Source organism: Colobus angolensis, unplaced genomic scaffold (assembly GCF_000951035.1).
Source record: "Colobus angolensis palliatus isolate OR3802 unplaced genomic scaffold, Cang.pa_1.0 Scaffold230, whole genome shotgun sequence".
Lineage (NCBI taxonomy): Eukaryota > Metazoa > Chordata > Mammalia > Primates > Cercopithecidae > Colobus > Colobus angolensis.
The window spans coordinates 1,079,617-1,101,840 of record NW_012115489.1 but is presented as its reverse complement, the minus strand read 5'-3'; the positions used below and the strand labels follow the sequence as shown (position 1 = coordinate 1,101,840).

General features: G+C 37.4%; 1 protein-coding gene across 1 annotated transcript in view; it reads right to left on the bottom strand.

Annotated features, from left to right (window-relative positions):
• SPEF2 (sperm flagellar 2) overlaps window positions 1–22,224 on the bottom strand; it is a 190,303-nt gene that overhangs the window by 147,531 nt on the left and 20,548 nt on the right. Inside the window, exons 3-8 of the mRNA XM_011944343.1 lie at window positions 19,008–19,260; window positions 16,191–16,361; window positions 13,915–14,055; window positions 11,207–11,271; window positions 6,356–6,542; window positions 1,590–1,778 (exon numbers count right to left, since the gene is read on the bottom strand). Of these exons, the coding sequence (XP_011799733.1) occupies window positions 1,590–1,778; window positions 6,356–6,542; window positions 11,207–11,271; window positions 13,915–14,055; window positions 16,191–16,361; window positions 19,008–19,260 (1,006 nt within the window). The remainder of the gene's footprint in view (window positions 1–1,589; window positions 1,779–6,355; window positions 6,543–11,206; window positions 11,272–13,914; window positions 14,056–16,190; window positions 16,362–19,007; window positions 19,261–22,224) is intronic.

The window sequence follows — 22,224 nt, the reverse complement described above, 5'->3', positions numbered from 1 at the left end:
TACTTTGTTATTTAGCTGAGTTTGTGAAATAAACATATTTTTCAAATAGACACTTAGAAAGATAAACACATCATTTCTAATGCAAGTAAATGCCACTCAATCTAGTCAAGTCTATTTTTGCCAAAGAAGAGAGATGAAACAATCATCCAGATAACTCAGCTCTTGAAGACAAAGAAGACATTGAGGTCAGCATTCATTCAGCTCAAATTCATGGGGTATGGCTCCCTCTCCCCATTCTATACCCACCATTTAGGCTATGCCTGTTCCACAAAGGCAAAAGCAACACTCTCCTCACTGCAAAATATGCTACTTTCCAACCGATATTTCTAAAAATTGCAAAATTTTGGCAAAAGTTACATTGCACTTACATGGGGTATCGCAGTGGAAGCTATGAAGCTAGTAAATAAAACACTGCCCTCCTGTTTTCTTTAAGGTTTCTCTTCTGCCCAGTCTGGTTTTGTGAATATTTTATGACAGTAAAGACAGGCTATCTAAAACGCCACTCACATGAGTTCTCTTCGATCAAATGTGGACTAAAGGATTAAATAAATCTGAAACATCCCCAATAGGAAGTAGACAAGAAGTAATCTATATACTCCATTAATAAAATCAATCTATTTTTGTTACTAGAACCTACATATACATAAAGTTTGGGACAAAAATAATCTATTACATAATTAAAAGATAGGATATTTTGATTTTCAGAGTTGTAAAAGTGCCAAGACACAACGATACCACAGTACCAAAAAGCTCAGCTAGCAGCCCAGATCCGAGTTTCTGTATACAATTCTCAACTACAGTGCACCAGAGTACCCTAGATAAAGCACTTATTCTCATTCTGAGGAAGGAATAGCACAATATGGGCTTGAGGAATCTCTTTTTTCTTTTCCAGAAGGCAAGGAATTGTTGATTAAAGACTAATGATGTCCAGTTGAAAGGAAGCAGCTTAAAAGTTCTCTCACTGCCCGAGGATATTCACCTAGAATAACCAATACCAATGCCTACTCTAGTAAACTTAGTGAACTTTTAAAGAAAAAAAAAAGTATCTAAAAAAAAAAGTAATGACTCAAGGAATTGAAAGTTAGACTATCACCATTCTTTTTGGCAGCACACTTTATACTTGAAGAAAATAGAGTGACATATTTAAGATAGTCAAGGAAACAAAGTGTGAACTAACCATTTTATATACAGTCAACTTACAGTCAAGTATAAAAGGAACACAGTGTTACCAATATATAAGAACTCAGGGAATATGGTTTCCATGAGCCCTTCCTGAGAAATCCTGAGAAAGGGCTTCAGACAATCAAAATGACTAGAGAGACATGGACATTAGGGTTGGTGGTGAGCATTAAGTACTTAGCTACTTGTAGAATCAAGGCTAAAAGAAGACAGTATAGTACTAGGTAGTGCCTATATGCCCTATTGATGGAGTTACACAAAAATAAAAATTGGCAGATAATAGGCTGATCATATAAAAAAAATCAAATCTTATTAGATGATCGGCAACAAAATATAGCTTTGTTTACCACGACTTGGTAGAAAGGATCAAAAGTAACCTTAGAAAGATTTCTAAGGGAGATAGTATTTACCGCTTCTCTATCAAGAGCATCCTGGAAATCTTTAAGTCGTCTTTCCTCATGTTGTTTTTCTCTGAAAATTCTGTTTTGCCATAAAACTTCCTTTTCATGCCGAACATGCATGAGCTGTACGGCAATCCTGCGCTCCTGCTGGGACTGCCGCATCAGCCGGTTAATCAGCTGTTCCTCCCGATAAGCCTCCTGAAAACACCAGGGGAGTTATTTGTTAAAGTGATGTCCAAATTTCCCACTGAGCTATGAAGCCTATACATAAACAATATACAAAAGGTATAATGTTCATCTAAATAATTTCTGTCATTTGATTTAATTTGAACATGGCAAAAAAAAGTCAAGTTATGAAATGAGGATTTCCAACAAAAATTGGTGTTTAGAAACATTATGGTTTTGCAATTCACAATTACTTTAAACAAATTATTATTCAAAACATTATTAATTATTCATTCAAAACATTATTAAAAATAAATTAGGTGATTTTTTTTTCAAAGTTTTAAAAACAAGCAAATAGATAATGGATACTAAGCTTAATATCTGGGTGACAAAATAATCTGTACAACAAACTCCTATAACATGAGTTTACCTGTACAACAAACCTGCACATGTACCCCTGAATTTAAAATAAAAGTTAAAAAAAAGTGCTATATCTCTAAATTTAAAAGCATGTTTTCAGAAGGTTGGGATTATGTTATACACATTTTAACATAACTACTAGTTGTAGAACAAATGCAGGTATTGTCAGCTGAAGACTGCAGATCGGATTAGTTCCCACTGAAGATATTGCAATACCATCGTGAGGAAAAGCTATTAAAACAAACTGACAGAATGGGAAGCCTGGAGAAAAGGCTGGGGAAATGACCTACTGCTGATCTTAGAAAATCTGAGTGGTCATCATCTGAAAGAAAAACTAGATGTATTCTTGGCAGTGTGAGGAGAATAGAAGGGTGACCAGTAAATGAACAGTGGAAAAAAAACATTAAACTGAGAATCAGAGGACCTGGTCATCATAATAGGCTGGGTGGCCTTGGGCAATTAACTCAGCTTCTTGGGTTTATTTCTTGTCAGGTAAAATGATGGGTTTAGATGGAAGATGATATCCAAGGCCCCATCAGGCTTTCTTACTCTTTCGAAACAGAGACATCATGTGGAAAGGGGAGGTATCTATAGTATTCAATAGGGAAGACAGAAAGATATCTAGAGACTGGAGGAACTTACTCTAGTCTACAACCACTACCTAATTTTCCAAAGATGCCCAAGCAGCTCTATAGAGGAATAGGGCACTGCAAAAAAGACCTGACAGCTAAGTATTCAAGGGTCTTCTAGTTAAGAAGTAAGGGAAGGGCCTGGCGTTCAAATGCCAGTTCCAAAGAAATGGCATAGAAAAGATTCTTAGAAGGCAGAGCTAATTGACTTGGGGCAAAACTTAATTGGCCAAGATACTAGCCAAATGACCACAGAACCAGGTGGGAGTCAAACTGTGTTCCCAGTATGAATACACTTAAATGCCTATGAAGTACTTTAACTCAACAAGCCCAAAACTCAACCCACTAACTCAACTTCAGACCTGGTCCTCTCCCTATATTTCCCCATCTCAGTTGATGATCCTACGATAACCCACTCTGTGATCTAAGACATTAGGGTCATCCTAAGTTCATTCCTCTTTCATCACTCCTAATACTCAATTGTTCAAAGAGTAGTCTAGCATACCTCCTAGGCATGTTTTTAAACCACCACCCCCCAATCCATTCCATACCCACTGACACCAGCTCTATCTTGAACAACATCAGCCCCTCCCTACCAATCTTTTTCTTACCATCCCCACTCTCAAAATCTATCCCCTAAAAAGTCAAATTGATTTTTATAACTTTAAATATCATCATTTAATTCACATAATTCCACGTATTTATGAATCAGTAGGCAAGATATCAACTTGAGCACAGGTCTCTGGTTCTCTCTTCACCAGCCAAACTGAAACAGGAATACCTAAATTCCAGGGAGAAACTGGAACAACTCGAAAGCTAGGGAAGATATTTTGAGGCATTTCTGAGAGATTAAGTACAAATGGCACCAGAAGAAAACATTCAGGGCTGACGTGGGATTTATGTTATGCTTGTGAAAAGCAGCAGGTAACTGAAGGAAGTAGAAGAATTCCTAGCCCTGACATACACCATTTTTCCTTTGGAGGAGAGGATAATGGATGGAAAAACCAGCCATTGTACACATAAGAATTTCCCATTCCACCACCGTGGAGCAGCATCTCTTGTGTCAGCTGCACAGGAGCCTGGGCTCACTACATTCCATAGGAAGGAGGTGGTAGGAATGGAGGGAATGCAGCATATGCATCAGGCCTGGTTCTAGGAATAGCAGCTTCCCCACACACACAAAAGAGGCAGCACAAGATGAGGTTCCTGTGATGGAAATATACAGAGCCCTGACTCTTTTTTAGGTCCCTTAGGTTGCTGGATTTCCAAACTGGTAAATATACCTCCAATTCTAGTTTTGAAAATTCAGTGTTAATAGCATCCTAGTAGAAAGTGAGGAAATCCAGAAAGAATTCATCTACTCCATTTTCCAGGCAAACACCAGGCCTAGATTACAAGCAGGAAAATAGTAAGAAAAAACCTTGCAGCCAACACACAAGTGCCTTGGAACATACATCGAAGTGTGTCCAAAATGTCATTGCTACATGATGACACTTGAAATGGGTAGTTATTTTTTATTTTATTTTATTTTTTTTGAGACGGAGTCTCGCTCTGTCGCCCAGGCTGGAATGCAGTGGCCGGATCTCAGCTAACTGCAAGCTCCACCTCCCAGGTTTACGCCATTCTCCTGCCTCAGCCTCCTGAGTAGCTGGGACTACAAGAGCCTGCCACCTCGCCCGGCTAGTTTTTTGTTTTTTTTTTTTTTTTTTTTTCAGTAGAGACGGGGTTTCACCGTGTTAGCCAGGATGGTCTCGATCTCCTAATTTCGTGATCTGCCCGTCTCGGCCTGGGTAGTTATTTTAAAATAAACTTTTTGATTATCTAGTTTTCATAATTTGAAATTCTTCCAATTAAAAGGAGATAATCAAACTGATTGAATAAAGATATAATTTGAAGAAATCTGAATATGAAGAAATAACTTTCTAGCACAAAGAGATGTCCAGAGCTATTTTTTTGAACTTTCACTAAGAAAGAGTTGAATCCATGAATAAATTTCACTTCTTCATATTTGTGTGAAGCCTTTATTTCCTTTCAGTGAACAAGCAGACCAGACGTGGGCAGGTGAATAAAAGCATCTTCAAATGGTCTTTGTAGACATGCAGATTTGTCCTATTTACATTCACAACTGAAATCACCGTCCACCCCAAGTTTGTTCCTTTCATCATCTTCCATATCTCAGCAAATTACATGTCCAGCCATCCAGGTGCACAACCTAGAAATCCAGCTTTTCATCCCACTTCTTCACTTTCCCATGTCTAATGAATCATTAAGTCCTAATGATTTTACCTCTAAAATAGCTCTTAAAGCTACTTCTCTCAATCCCTATTGCCACTATACTACATTTAAACTGGGATAATCTCTTACCTGAATTACAGCAACAACGGACTTGGATTGCCCTTCTGTAATCTATTCTCCGAACTAAAGCCAGAGTGATCTTTCTAAAGGCAAGTTGGACCTGGTCACTCTTACTCCACTTTGTATTCAAACAAGAAATCACAAAATCTCCTATTTCATTCTGTGTATCTTACAAGGCTCATCATAATTTGGCCTCTAGTGACCCCCGCCAGATGATATGACTTTCCTTTAGCTAAAAGCACTGAGCTTTCCATGTGGTATTCTCTTGTCTGGAAACACTCACCTTCCACCATTTCAGCCTCTCTTGGAAACTGCCTCTCACCCCAACCCCACCACGACCACCCCACTTCAATTAGCTAACTCCTGACTCTTTATCCATGCTTCTGCTATTGTCCTCCAGACACTGTCTCCTAAAGCAAGCCAGGTGGACTTCTCTAAGTACCACTCCCCCTAATACCCCTTTCACCTTCACAGCACTTTCACACTCCAATGTTCTTGCTGTTTGCAGAAAGCTCTGGGAGACAGGTGTCTTGTTATTCTTGCTCTCTGTTATATCTGTGGGCCTATCACAAGTACTCAAAGCATAGAAATTCAATAAATATGTGTTCAATGTAAAAAATGATCAGTGATTCTCAAGCTGTAGTGGAGTCAGGATCACCTAGAGAGCTTGTTAGCACAGATCACTGGACCCCACCCCCAGAGTTTCAGGTCTGATCTGGGGTGGGGCCCAATAATCTCTATTCCTAAAAGTCCCAAGCAATACTGGTGCTGCTGGTCCAGGAACCATGCTTTAAGAACCACTGGAATAGAATGGTGAACAAAAGGAGAGGACGAACAACTTTTCCATATTGTTTTCATTAAACCCTTCCCTTTTTCCTCTAAAAGTAACAATAGAGTACACATGGCAGACATAGATTTTGGGTTCCTTTTAATGTATTCTTTATTATGGTAAAATACACATAACATAAAATTTACCATTTTAAAGTATACATTTGTCTTAGTTACATTCACAATATTGTACAACTACCACCAGATTTTAGATTCTTTAGTAAATAGCTGTTTTTTTCTAGTATATTTCCTATTATGATATGACATTTGATGCAGAGTAGCAGACAATACATACATAAACTACATATTATGTGTATAGAAGACTACATTTTGCAGAATTCTCAGCACTATTATTTAACCTTCATCTAAATATCTTACCTCTTGTGCTTCGTGGGCTATTAACTGGTCCATTAACAATTTCCGCCGTCTTTTCTCCCTTTGCTCTCGTGCAAAAGCATCTTCTTCAAGGCGCTTCTGGATTTTTTTAATGTACTCATCATCCGAGTAAGTATTTAACAAATCGGTGGTTGTCTGGCCTGCTGTATCTAAAGAAGTCTTGGATGCACTAAGAATAATAGTTTTTATTTTAGATTTTTAAAAAATAATGTGATCCCATGCCACTATCTGTGACTATGGAGAAAGACCTCAGGAGAAGGATCCCTTGAGTTCACTGTTAATTTATTAATACAAGTATTGAAGAAAATATTCAAAATCAGTGTGATAGCAATAGCTTAGCAACAGATCCCATTTGCTTCACCCCATTTCTAAATACTCTGTGAAGTCCTTAGCATAGCCTTCTTTCAAGGCCCATCAGCTCTTTGTTCTTTCACCTTTTTTTTTTTTTTGAGATAAAGTTTCACTCTTGTTGCCCAGGCTGGAGTACAATGGCGCATCTTGGCTCACGGCAACCTCCGTCTCCTGGGTTCAAGCGATTCTCCTGCCTCAGCCTCCTAAGTAGCTGGGATTACAGGCATGCGTCATCATGCTGGGCTAATTTTGTATTTTTAGTAGAGACAGGGTTTCACCATGTTGGGGAGGCTGGTCTCAAACTCCTGACCTCATGTGATCGGCCCACCTTGGCCTCCCAAAGTGCTGGGATTACAGGCATGAGTCACCGTGCCCAGTCTTACTTTTTATGATTTTCATTCTACCCAGAGATTCTGGATTTCTTTTCCTCTTCTTCCCGCTGGCTCTGGGTCTCTGACCTCCCCTGTTTTAAATCAACAAGAGGCAGACTATTGATAACCCAAGTGTCAGGGAAGGCACAGCTCGCAACAGCAGACCAGGCACACTAAAGCCAGGTCACTAGAGAGTACTTCTGTGTACAAATGTTTCCATCTACTATGTTCTTCCATCACCTATGAAAGTGCAAATTACTCTATCCACTCCCAGATGAACTTCTGACTGTTTAGAACAGTGGCTGAACTCTTATTGAAAACACAGCAGTTGAAAGTTGGCTTGCTTACCATGCCACACATGTAAGCACAGGTCTGACTGACTTCTTGCCCATGTCCTAGAGACTCAAGTAAGAAGACTCAACTCAGAGCTCTTGTCCTATCTCATGTCCAAAATGTAAAGGATCAGGAAGAACCCAGTGGTCTTTGCAACAGAAAGTTAAGCACATTCAATTTAGTGAGTTAAATGGTGGCTTAGTACAGAATTCATAGATTCATTCCAAATTTATCATTAAAAGATATATTTTTATGTATATAAAGATCAAATAATCATCAATTCTCATCTGCATCCTCTTCAAAAAGTAAACAGAATAATACAATAGTACAAGGTATACCATAATGTTACTTGCCTAGAAATAATGAATTTTTATATTATGTATAATCATTGTTTTTGTTACAAGTAATTAATATATTTGGTTTACAATATTACTTATAATCTTATTCAAAAAATAAGGACACATTATTAAAGTGTGTAGAGACTTGTCATCAATTCTTATATAGACACAAGTACTCTGGTAAAAACAAAGTTAGCTCATGTTTGATGTTTAATGATGTAATACCTGCATATTTATAATATAGACCATATTGTAATATAGGTCATAATTTGGAGGTTTGCTGCTCCCAGCTGATCTCCTAGTGAATAAGAGAAGTATCCTATTTTTCTTCTGTCTGTACTTGTGCCTAGTATGCCTGGCAAGAAGTTGATGTCTGCTAAATTTCAAATAATGTGCTAAAAAGCACCATACATGCATAAAAATCAAACTAAAGTTCCGATCATTTTATCAGCAGGGGCTTGGTGTAGTGTAACACTTTTAGATCTTTCATCAAAAATCTTATTATATTTGTACTTAAGTGTGTTGTGCAAAAAGCTCCTGCCCTGGATTGAGCATGGGTTAACAGCTCTCTCAACACAATATTTATGCTGTCAATAATATAGTTAACAGATTGCTTCTCCTTTATCAATTAGTCAACTCATCCATCTGTTGTCTTACTCCGGTAAAGGTGAAAAAAGCTATGCATTATGTACTTGAATAAATATTCATTTTACTAGATATAAGTTTCTTGAGGGCAGTGATTATATTTTCTTTTTATCTGTTTGCTTGCCAGACCTTCATCTAATGTAATAATTGTATGTGTATAATCTATTAGTAGCAGAAACCTTGGTCAAATTTGTATTTCTTAAAAAGTAGTTGCTGGGAAAAGCCTCTGATGAATCTATTAATCCAAATACCAAATTACAGCAGCCAATAACCCCAGCTAAAGAAACAAATAGCAGATAGTATTTATTATTCATATAAAAAATGAAAAAATGGAGGAACCTTGTTACATGGGGAAAAAACAGTCATGAGGGCTCTTGCATTGCTGACATGAGACATCATTTCATTCTTCCACAAAAGAAAAACAGTGGACTTTGAGGTGGCATCCTGAGAAACTGTTCAGGAGCAGGCTATGAAAGAGGCAGCTGCAGAAAGTGCTCCTGCGGTTCAAGCTGGGAGATTTTATTGCCTTCTGGCGTCAAGTTGGTGTGAAGTTTCTCAATGTGCCCAGAACACACCTGATTCTAAGCTAAGATTCAGCATGAACTAAAAAAGTAGTGATTAATGAAATGGCTTAAGAAGGGTCCTATATCGTAACCATAGCCTCTGTTTTCTTGAAAAGTTTGCTCTAGGCGAGTGCTTCCCAGCATGTTTCTTTTTAAGTCCAAAAGAGAAAAGGAACTTTGTGCAACACACTGGAAAGGATTTAGATTCTCAAATGAAGCTGTTCACAGCCAGAGGTAACTGGCCCAGGGATTTCAGCTGCCCCAGGCCTTCTCCTCCTACTGTAAGTGAGTGTGTCAATATCTCAGATGCCCTCTGCTGGAAATCTTTGGCAGGACCAAGTGGAGGCTTCTGTGAAGAAGGGACCTGACACTACTATTCCCCTCCCTTTTCTCTCAAAATAGAGCCCCAACTTTATGCAGGGAAACGGTGTGTTCAGTTAAAGACTACATTTCCCAGCTTCCCACTCTGCCAGGTGTGACTGTGTGACTAAATGCTCTCCAGTAAGATATAAGCAGAAATGTTATATGGGACTTCTGGGAAGGCTTTTGAAAGAAGCTATTTCAGATAGGAGATAACTACTTTTTTTGTCTGTCTTCCTTCCTGATATCTGGAACATGGGCCAAGTGGCCGGAGTCCCAGCAACCAACTTGTATCGTGAATGTAACCTTGAGGATGAAAACCACACAACAGGACAGTGAGGCAAAAGTGAAGAGAGGAGGAGCCTCAGTCCTTGATAACCTTGGAGCTACAGCATACGCTATGGGCTGCTTACCTTCTGATTTCTATTACATGAGAGACAAGCAGATTTCCCTCTAATTTCATTCACTGTTGTTTTGGGGTTTCTGAAACTAACTGATAGAGACCTAGGGTCTGGTTGAGTTGGCAAAGGAAATAGGGAGCAGGTAAATGTTTGCAGCTGTAATGCACAGGGATGATCTTTAAGACATTTAATAACTGACATGGCAAGGACACTAACCAATAGACATAGATACTGGTGCAGGGTCTGGGAGACAGTGCTGTGTTTCATCTTAACTCTGGTTGCTAAACTGTGTGGAAACTGAGGGGTCCCAGGAAAGGGGCAGGCCAGGGAGCTACAGAAGGTAGCATTCATCAAATAGCAAAGTATTCAGTAGTTTAAGATGGTCTTTTTGGTGGACACCATCTGTTTATCACCACAGAGCCTGTGGCTAGAGAGGTGGGTGAAAGAATTAGAAGAAATTGGTGTTTTCATGGGCCAAGGTCAGGGTAGGTGTGTACTAGGGTTCAAGTGGTGGCTGCATGGATAAGGAGACGTGGATTATGTTGCTTTTATGGGTCAGGAGCAACATTGATAAATGGGAGTGGGAATCAGAATAGGGCATCAGGAGTTTCCGCAGAGGGTAGGAGGAAAGGTGATGTACATAAATATTTTCCATTTTGCTTGATTTTCTTTCTTACATCTGACTTCATCATTTCTTCCTTATGGCTCTGATTGTCCTTGTTCCTCCTCATTTGACTGTCTCTCCCTTCCTTCAGAAAATTTTAATATAAAACTGAAGGATATAATTTTTTTCTGCTTTTCTTTAGAATTAGTATCTTCTTTAACAGAGATTTATCTCATATTTCATAAGATGTAAATGCATAGAGTTTGGATTGTTTCCATTTAAAAATGTAAAAAAACCCAAGCTGTTCCTACATATATCATCTCTAATGAATTACTTACTGTGAATCAATGACCTCCCATAGGAAACAAAGTGTGAAGGAGCTTTATCTTTAGGTAAATGAAGCCAACTAATGAGGAACTTTGTTCAATGAACCCACCAAAGTGACTGTCTTAGTGACATTTGTTCAATGAACTCATTCACTCAACTTCTTACTGCTGGTGTCTATGCTAACTGCTGAGAGTCTAGTAAAGGATTTACTGTGACAAACTTAAATTAGTGCTACCTTGAAACAATTTTAGTGAATGTTTAAAAAATATGTGTGAACTTAGAAGACTAAACATAGCACAGAAAAATAAATCAACTTTACATTTCATAGTAGTCACTTTCTCTCTAGATGTTTATAAAAGTTGCTAACAAACAATCTGAACTTTAGCTCATTTATCTTCCCTAATATACTCTCTGAATCAAGATTCTTCAGAGTGAAAAGATCCTGGAATAGCTCTTCCAGATAAACCATTTCTAAATATTCAAAAGCTATGTGTAGAACAGAATGCAGTTTTGTGATTATTAAAATAGCTCACATCTCACCTTTCTTTTGCTTGGAGATCCTTCTTTATTAATGCTTCGAACTTCTTAATTTCATTGGCCACATCCTTTAAAGAAAATTCATCATCAGTTCTCTGCATCTAAAAACCATTGAAACATCTTCATTTACCATATTCATCCAAGTTTATAAAATGACATGTACTACTAATTCAAGGTAATTAGGATATGAAAAGCTGCATTCTAAAATTTTTTTTATAATTTTGATTTGTTGCTTTTAGACTAGGCTAACTATACCTAAAAGAATGTGAAAATTGCCTCCCCTGAATCATTCACTTCATGATTTTGACAGGGCACCAAAGGGCATTTCATTAGAATACAGATTATCAAAGAGTAAGGACATACATGTTTGGATACAAATACTTCTTTTTCTTTTTTTCTTTCTTCCTTTTTTTTTTTTTTTTTGAGCCTCACTTTTTTTTTTTTTAATTTTTATTTTTTGAGACTCAGAGAGTGAGTCTCACTCTGTCGCCCAGGCTAGAATGCAGTGGCACGATCTCGGCTCAAGGCAACCTCCACCTCCCGGGTTCAAGTAATTCTTCTGCCTCAGCCTTCCAAGTAGCTGGGATCACAGGCATGTGCCACCACACCCGGCTAACTTTTGTATTTTTAATATAGACGGGGTTTCACCATGTTGACAAGGATGGTCTCAAACTCCTGACCTCATGCGATCCTCCCGCGGCCTCCCAAAGTCAAATATTTCTTTAAAAATTGTTGTCTCGGGTGTTTTAAACATTCCTCATGCAACTTTATTTACACTATTAATTTGTTATCTGAAGTTTAACTTTAGTTCACCTTTGTGTTTTACAAACATTTTTTAAAAAAACTTTAATCAGGCCAGGTGCAGTGGCTCACACCTGCAATCCCAATACTCTGGGAGGCCGAGGCCAGCCGTTTGCTTGAGCCTAGGAGTTCGAGACCAGCCTTGCATACCTGTGGTCCCAGCTACTCAGGAGGCTGAGGCGGGAGGATCACTTGAGCCTGGAAGGTTAAGGCTGCAATGATCCATGATTTTACCACTGTACTACAGCCTGGGCAACAGAGTAAGACTGTGTCAAAAAAGAAAAAAAAGAAAACACTTTAATAAACTCAGGGACATATGAGAGGTAGATACGGAAATGGAGTCACATAAAAGCCTCTGTAGGTGGTAATTTTAGAATCCAAGCACAGAATATTTTGTTAATATTTAAAAAACAAAAAATGTGAATTAATGTAAAATTCAATGGATTTAGGAATCAGAGAGATCTGTCAATCTCTGCTTTACTACCACTGGGTAAAACATGTCAACTGTCTGGGTCTCAGTTTCCTCATCTACAAAATTGGAAAAATAATACCCTACTTAGAGAGTTATTTACAAATTAAAGATAATGTGAAGTGTCCAATCCACAGCTTGATATACAGCGCATGTTCAATAAATGGTAGCTATTAATCATCTTTATAGGTCACATGAGAGAATATGAATCATCATTGTAGCAGTATGCAGTGTGAATTGCAGAAATTTGTATCAAACTGAACTGTAACATTGTTCTCCTGGGAAATATAATCAGATTGCATCTTACTGAAATGATTGACAGTTGCTGTGGTCTAGTAAAATGTCACTGGTATAGGTATCTTAAATGTAAATATACTGATAGCAATAAGTCACTTAACATTCCTGGGATTCACAGAAAAATAGTGTGGTATGATGAGGAGGAACTGAGTAAAAGTATATAGTAGGCATGGCATATGTACGCTATGTGTACCTTAACTGGCCCCTGCTGTACCCATGGCAGTTATGACCTGCTATGGTTTGTATGATTGTCCCTGAAACCACATGTGAAATCTGATCCCAATGTTGAAGGTGGAACCTAAAGGAGATGTCTGGGTCATAGTGGTGGATCCCTCATGAATAGACTGATGCCCTCCCTAGGGGGGTAAGTGAGTTCTTACTCTGTTAGTTCTCAGAGTAAGCTATTTGTTAAATAGCTTACTATTTAATCTTACTATTTACTCTCTTATGTTAAGAGAGCTATTTGTTAAAAAGAGCCTGGCACCTCCTCTCTCACTCTCTTTTTCCCTCATGAATAGATTGATTCCCTCCCTAGGGGTGGGTTCTCACTCTATTAGTTCCCATGAAAGCTGGTTGTTAAAAAGAACCTGGCACTTTCTCTCTCCCTCTCTCCCTCCCTACCTGCTCTCTCTCACTTTCTCTCTCCCCATGTAATGTCTGCACATGTTGGCTCTACTTCCCCTCCCCCTTCTCCTTACTAAGGTCCTCACCAGATGCCCAGTCTTGAATCTTCCAACCTTCAGAACCATAAGCGACATAAACCTCTTTTTCTTTATAAATTACCCAGCCTCAGGTATTCTTTTATAGCAACACAAATGGATAAGACATGACCCATTACAACAGCACCCATTCTGACCTACTTTGTTATTGACCAAAGAATCTTTTCCAACACAGGAGTCCAGACTGCCATTTAATAGGAGTTCACCATTGCTGGCCTAAAGCTATATTCTTTGTTCTGAACAAATAATAATATAAAATGAGTTGAATATGCATATAGTAGAGGAATTCTGAATGAGAAAGGACAAGGTCAGAGATAATTTGGAAAGCAAGTGTGAAGTTTTGAAAGGTCTCTCTACATGTTTCAGGGGGAGACTATTCTTTAGTTAAGACAAACACAGCACAATATTAAAGGATTATCACTTACCTCTGCCTCTTTTTTCTTTTTCATCATTTTTTGGGCCTCGAGTGCTTTCAAAGTATGATTTGATGCAGGTTTAGGAATCTGTATAATAGCTGCTTGGATTTTGGCCATTATTTCATTTTGTCGTCTTCTGTTTAAGTATTGCTGAATATCCCATATACATTAGTTTAGTGATTCAGAATAACAGAATAGGCAATATAATACACTCATAGGTACAAATATATAAAATTTATCTATTGAAATTTTCAGAACCCAGCAATTAGCCAAGGGATTAGGTGTCACAATTGTGTAATGTTAGGAAGCAGGTGTCAATATGACTTACTCTGAAAAGTATGATGTTAAAACACAATTCTGGAATCTGAAAATCATATCTATTACATGTCTGTATTTTCATTCTGTGTGCTGATACTAAAAGGACAATAAAGATGTTCCAAATATAAATAAGAGTATAATTCTTTCCCAATCCTACTGTCATTACCTTGCCAAGCATGGGGAGAAAAAAATTCTATCTCTGAAGATGGTCCAATTAGAAAATTCTATCTAGGAGACAGTTTCTAGGTGGGCTCCTGGGAAACCCAATAAAAATGACAAACTTCCCCAAAACCCAGTCACACTTAAACAATGAGTTCAGGGGCAACCTCAAACATTGAATTAACACTAAATTATGTGATATAATTATTGGATCATCTCTTCTGTATGTAGGCAGTAGTTATTTTAAGAAGAATATAAGCAGGAGAATGTAACTGAAAAGAAAAAGTGACTGAAAATCAGATAAAGTATTTTAAATGATTTAAGAGGTAATATGTGAAACTAATCATGACTTTACTACTAATACATTATATTAGAACTAATATGATCATTAGTTCCCATGTCCAAAGATAAAAAATTTCAATTTACCATTAAAAAGGCATAATAGACAATTTTCATTTCATTTTCCAAAATATGAATATTTATTTAATTGCAATATGTGTATCTCTTTTTCTTAAGAAGACCAGGAAGACACAGGGTCTCCCTTTTACCTTATTTGTTCCCTATGATCATTTTGAACATAATTTATTTCAGAATATTTAATGGTATTATATTTCCTTTTTCTCAACTTTCTTGGAGACCATCTGCATTAGGCTTGGCACTAATGGACAGGCTGGTTCCACATAAATTAGAGTCACTGCAATTGGCCTCAACTTAAACACTACCTTAAGAGTGTGTTCTCTCTTTATCATGTGACACCAAAGGGAAATATAATCCTTTATTTACCCTCTGGCAAGTCATAGAATTACATGACTCCTTTACATTTTATTATATATAAACTCCACTCCAGTTAGTCCACTCTTCTTCTTGAAGCTACGAAAACATCCAATTCTGAACCCTGAGGCAGGTAGAAATAAGCATCCTTGTTTTTACAGTTGGGGAAATTGAAGCTGAGAGTTGTTTAGAGGCTGGCTCAATGTTAACCAGCTTGCAAGGGATCTTCCAGTTTGTCTGTCATCTTTCCATTCTTCCCTACAAAGAGCTGACTATGTTCAGAATAGAATTTCTTATCAATCCAAATAAATCTATGAATTTAAAAAGTGATTTTACAGGGCAATGGGAAGAACTACATAATTCTTTTGCCTGTAGTTTACACATTCCATATCTCCAGTCACCTGAAATACTCTTAAAAATCTTTAATGATTCCATGTACCATTATTCTCTCATCCGCAAAGGCACAGAAGATCATCAAAGAGTTTTAAGGAAATTTGAGAAGGAGCAGAGAGTTATTCAAAACAAGAAGCAAGGGCCAGAAATAAGTTAAGAGTTGTTCAAGGTGATTGAAAAGGTAAGCAAGCAAAGGATTACCTCACATTTCCAAGAACAGAGAAACGGGGCAAGACCAAAGGTTGCAAAAGAGGAGAAAGCGAGGGGACAATGTCTGATCTATCTCCCTCAGTGGTGACAATGGCAAGTGCCTTTGACCAATGGGGTAGCTAGTAGCAACCCTCCATCACTAAAGCAGCTGAAACAATGATTTCTACCAGTGAAGGTAATGCAGTTATCTTGCCACTCCACAGGATGGCAGTTCTTGTTCTCAGCCAGAAGTAGAGGTGACAGTCAGCAAGAGTCAGGATGGAGAAAAGGAGCAGGGGAGAGAGAGAAAGGGTGAGAGTAGGGCAGGACAAAGTCATGCATCAGGAAAGTGCAACTTGTGCTCCACTACTGCTTATGCAATGTGTACTATAGGCATAAATCACAAACTGTATACTATGCACTAATGAATTTCTGAAAAAATAGTTCTATAGAACCTTTTTGATATCAAAACATCTTTGCTCTTCCTTGAGTTTTTGAAATCTTTCAAGTTTCTCAAAATGCAAATGGGCAAGATCTTCTTTCACGTGTTTATATTTTTCTTGAAACCTGTATGTAATCCGCATCAGATTGAAATCAGTTTGACGTGGGATCATGTGTCTAAGTCTCTAAATGAAAAAAGCATTTCAAAAGATTTTGTTATTAGAGAATAAAAGTACATTTTCATTATAAGCACAAATAAAATTTGTCTTCAAAATGAAATTCTTTAAATTACTATTGTTGATAGTTAAGCTAAATTCAAGCCTATTCCAATTACTCATATTCTTAATTGATGTAAGTGCAATTACAAAAACATTATCCTTTGTGTTCCTTCTTACAAAATAGCCTTGTATATACTTTTATAGTTAAACTTTTTACACTGAGTTTAATTTTTAATAAGTGGTATTTATATTCTTGGAAATATATTTTTGTAAAAATAATTTCATTAAACCAATTTTAACATATAAGAGATAATATAAGAAGCTCGATTCTTCCCATTGCTTAGCCGCTGCTTAGTAAAAAGTGAAGAAACATTAAAACTTCCTAGGTTTGTGTTTCAGCTTTCCCACTTACCAGCTGCATAAAATTGGGCAAGTTACCTAATCCATCTGTGCTTTAGTTTCATCCTCTGTAAAATGGGATTAATGAAAGTACCTATCTTTTACGGCTGTTGTGAAGATCAAGTAAAATAATATTCATAAAGCACCTGAAACAGGACTTGGCACATCACTTGGCATGCCGTTCAATAAATTTCAACCATTATTAATATTACCTGCATCTCTTCTCATCTAGTATCAAAGAAGATGGTATCTCTACTTCTTTCCTATGATAGATATCACCTCTTCCACATGAACCATTGATTGTATATTCCTCTTTCCATCCCCAGAGGGCCTCTTTCCATCTGATCTTCATACCATTTTCATCTCTCCTGCCACTGACTCTTTTTCTCAACTGATAAGTGGCCCCAGTCTCTAGGTCCATAAAACAAGCAATCTCATACTTCACTTGAGCTTTTCTCTCCTACTGTTCTCTTCTTTACCTCCACATTTCTTGAAAGAATAATCTATGCTACCATCTTCCTCATCTCCAAAGTCCTTCTCAACTCACTGTAATCCATATCACTCTAATGAAACATTTTTCTCTCCCTAATATGTAAGCTCTAAGAGGTTTGGGGCTTTTCCTGTGTGTTTGTTGTGCAAGTGCTTGACAAAAAGTAGGAGCCCAATAAATATCTGTTCAGTGAATGAATTATTGACTCTGGAAGTTCACCCATGACCAACATCAAATGAGCTAATAGGCTCTTGTTTGTCTTCATCACACAGTTCTTATAGCACTTGCCACTGTTGACCGCTTTACATTTTATTATATATAAACTCCACTCCAGTTAGTCCACTCTTCTTCTTGAAACTACAAAAATGTCCAATTCTGAACTCTGAGGCAGGTAGAAATAAGCATCCTGTTTTTACAGTTGGGGAAATTGAAGCTGAGAGTTGTTTAGAGGTTGGCTCAATGTTAACCAGCTTGCAAGTGAAGGAGGCTGAATGCAATATTAAATTATTCATATTAAGCCTAATCTAATTTCTAGCTCTCAAGGAGTGCTGAGTCCATTCTGCTACTAGACTTATAATGATATCCATGAAGAATGGACAAATATAAACATGGAGATGGCCCTCATATCTATTATGTCATTGCTGCTTCAAAAATTAAATTTAAAAATATAATTCTATCCATTGATATTTACTATTTTGCATGAGTGCAGCACTCATGATTATTCCAGAGGCCTGTAAAAGTTAACACACTTCATTTGCCATAGGAACTGCATAAGAACAGGAGAGAATTGTCAACTAAAAAGTCCTATCAATTAGTCAATAACACATTTAATGAGTATTTACAGCGTTTGAAGCATTGTACTAGACATACTCATCAAGTCTGATGTACTAAAAATCTGGTAAGGTCATATGACAAATAAATAATGAATATTTAGCCAACAGTATCAGTATCAAGAGGGTACAACCAAGAGAGTGAGAATTACTTACATTCTAGAGTTCCAAAGGAAGAAACCATGTGTACTGGGCTGCACAGTACACGAGGAACAGTTTGGGGAAGAGGAGAGATGAGAAGGGTGAGCTTGGGTGTCAGGGAAGGAAAAGCAGGAATAGACAGTCATATTTAAGGACAGACTGTCAATTAACATAGAAGAAAGAAATACCATGCTGAGGACTAGAAAGAAGTAAAAATAGGTTTCTGAGCAGAAGAATCCAATAAAAGTAAAACTTAGGGAAGATTCATTTAGCAGTTGATTGACTTATCTGGAAGATTGAGAGACATTTTAGCAGGTTGCTGCAGTAGCTGATAAGAAGATCTGGGCAGATATGATAGGGTAGAAACAGGAAGAGAGGAGCAGGCACAAAAAGTATTAGGCCTGTAGTCCCAGCTACTCCGGAGGCTGAGGCAGGAAGACTGCTTGAGCTCAGGAGTTCAAGACCAGCATGGGCAAAAAAGCAAGGCCCTGTATCTCTAAAACAACAACAACAACCAAAAGTACTGGAAATTAGGAAAAGAGTTTGATAAGCTATTGCCAATATGGATAGGATAGAGAGAGACATCAAAAATGGCTAAATAAATTCAAAATATTAATTTAAAATAAAACCCAAGTATGGCCAGTAACATATGTAAGGGATATATATGCCTAATGAGGTTTCTTTGAGAATTCAATATCATTGTCATTTCTCTTTATCAAATTTTACATTGCGTAAGCTTTTTTATGTACCTACCTCTCGAAAAGTTTCACTTTTCATGTGTTGAAGTCTTAAATTTGTCAGAGGTTGCATGGTTTGCATCTCCACTCCAGTCAGTCCATTTTTCTTCTTTTTCTGAAGAGCAATGTACAATTGATATAACAGCTTTGTTGCCACCCCAGGCTTTTCTGTGATGATGCCATGGACCACATTCTGATCAAACTGCACACCCAGAAGGTGGAGTGTTGGCTCCAAGCGAGAAAAATTATTAAGTTTGGCACTTGAAACCCTGGACAGTAAAATATTTTACATAATTAGACATTAGCATTAAATTAAAGACAACAAACATCAGAAATATTATTATCCAATATTTTGAATTATTTCATGTTCTTTTAGCTGTATCATTCCTCTGTAAAACCACTCTAATGTAAATACATTGAGATTTTTTATTGACCATGCCTACCTGAACTCCAGGCATTCATTTCTCTTAAATAAGTACACTAAAATTTTCTGCCCTAAATTGACAGTAGAATTTCTTCAGAAGTGAATACAGAATTCACAACACCTAAACTTGATATACTGTTCCTAGTATACTATTTCTCAAGAGATTGCATCCAAGTAGTGGTTCTAAATCTTTTGTTTTTGAATCACAGATACCTTTGAAAATCTAACAGCTATGGAACCTTTTTAACAGAAAAGAAAACATACATTTATATATATAGACAAAGCATGTATAACATCTTATAGCATGTTTTTGAGCCTCTTACAATCTAACCTAAAAGCACCCATCCTCTAAAAGGATGTGGAGTTGAGGAAATATAAGAGTGATTTCTAAATATGAATGAGGAGCCAGCACCACGAGATGGCCAATGTCAACAAAAATAGTGATGCAATATCTTGAATGCATGTTCTGGTCACGTGGTGTAACTTACTGTCCTGTTTCCTCTGTGTACTAATAACTTTTAACAGAAATATTTAGCAACATATATTTAGAATATTATGCTGCATCAATCAAACTTCAAATAAAATATTTTAAATTAATAAATGAGAAACAGGCCTTGGAGGAGACAAGAAGAGATAATGCATGCTACAAGAAAACCTTCTCAGCATGAGACTAAATATACTTTTTTAAAGGTCTTCTCAGGTCCAGTTTTGCAATCCGTTTCTCCACAAATCACCATACAGTTGGAGATACAACATTTGTCTATAATGACTCAGGTAAAGCAGACCATGTTTTGAGGAATATGATTGTGAAAGAAGATAGTCAAATCAATGACATGTGCTTCCATTCTCTAGAAAGGCATCTATCACCCCTTTTGGTCTTCCATCATAGTCGTCCTTTCACGTCCTTCCCATCCTAGGAGTCCTGTGTGCTTTGCTCACTACACATAACAGGAAAGATGTGAACTGAGAGCCATCGGTCAGAGCTTTGGTCTGGGTTATAACCTTGGGCTACAGATTTTAGGGGCATGCTAATTCAGGAGGGAGAGTCCAAAAGCAAACATTACCCATTTCCAAATTTTGTCAAAGCTTAGCCCTGCACTCAAGAAAAAGAAGAGGTTTCTCTTTCTCTCATTTGTATCATGTGGCTCCCAGAATGCAGTTAACAAGCCTGTTAATGTTATAGTTCAGTTACCTACTAGGGTTTAAACGTATTTTATGAACTAGCCAAAGTGCACAGGTCTAATAATACTTCTCTCTGGAAACATATTTCTAATCAATCAAATTTGGGGAACAGAACTTGTGCATAAATTGGTGGAAGCCTACTCTTATTAAAGCATGGGTAGAATCAGAATGGCAGGATAATCAACAGTTGTTTTTTGAACACAGAAAAACCACTGGGACATCTTTGCTCTGGAGACAGAGCATATGAGGTAAACGATGACCTCTGAGGGAATTAAGAAATGTGTGTTAGGAAAAACTTTTCCGTCTCTAATAGCAATCCTTACTTGCTCAGGGACTACCTATCTCCTTCCCTTCTTGCCATCTGGTGAGGGAATACATCCTCTTACAAGGTAAGTAGTAGCTGCCCTCCCAGAAATTGCCTTGACTATTTACTTTAAAAAAAACAAATCTTCTCAAGTTTCACTATTTGTGAAGGAATAAAAATATTCAAAATCAGGGAATTCTTTCAGAGTTAGATGAGTATTCTTAGAATTAAATTATTTCCAAGATGAATAACTTTAAGTTATTTACAAAATATATTTTCAGTTTACATTTTAAACTAAAGAAACTAAAAGTGTTAGATAATATCCCCAAATCATAAGCCCTGGCACCAGTTGCCTAAAAATTAGGCTATGACAAAAAAGGGATTGTTTTCTCGACCAAATATACCATTACAAAGGTTATACTCATAAGATGTACTGATCCTTGTCTTATTTAAAAGACCATCTGCCCTGGGGAAAAAAATGAGTTGTTTCAAAATTGAAGATGAACGATATTTGGTTCTCAATACAAGTAGGACCCTCTTCACACATTAAGGAATGCAGTGACTCTTGGTGAGAGAGAAAGTTAGTCCTTTGTAGTATATGACAAGCAGGGCTGTTACAAAGGACACATACTTGTCCAAAGGTGGAACAAGAGTATGAAATCTACCCTCTGTTCAGATTGCTAAGCCTCGTTCCTGGCATGAGACTGCTTAATCCAAAATGTGACTCCTTTTTCCTTGTAAAAAGGCCTTTCTGTTCACCAAGGCCTGCATTTTTACAGTCATTTCCACCCAGATGAGGACCCTTTTTCCATTTCACAAAAGGCCCTCTGTGGTCCTGCCAACAACAGCCACTTTGGTACACCTGAAACACTGCATCTGCGATCTGGTCAGGATGGTCCTTTAACTTTTCCATGATTAAGCAGATATCCTCTCTGATACCCCTCATTTATTCATTGGAAACAATATTATGAGCCTGCTATGGGCCAGGACAATGCTTGGAGCACAAAGAATAAACACACTCTGCAAAATTCAGGATCTTTGCAATCTAGTTGAGGGGTAAACATTCATTTATCATTCATCAAACATTGTTTGGTCTCCTTCATGTGGCAGGCACTCTGATAAGAGCTGATATATAAATAAATAATTATAACTTGATAACAATAATGTAATAAGGAAAGGGATGTCCAAAGTTTTGTTAGAACAAAGAGAAAAGGGGGACTAAATCTACTAAGAAAGTAAAAGAAGAGTTTAGAGAAGGAGTAGATTTTTAGCTGGCACTTCAGAATAAACACAAGTTTCTCATGGTAGAACTGAAAAAATAAC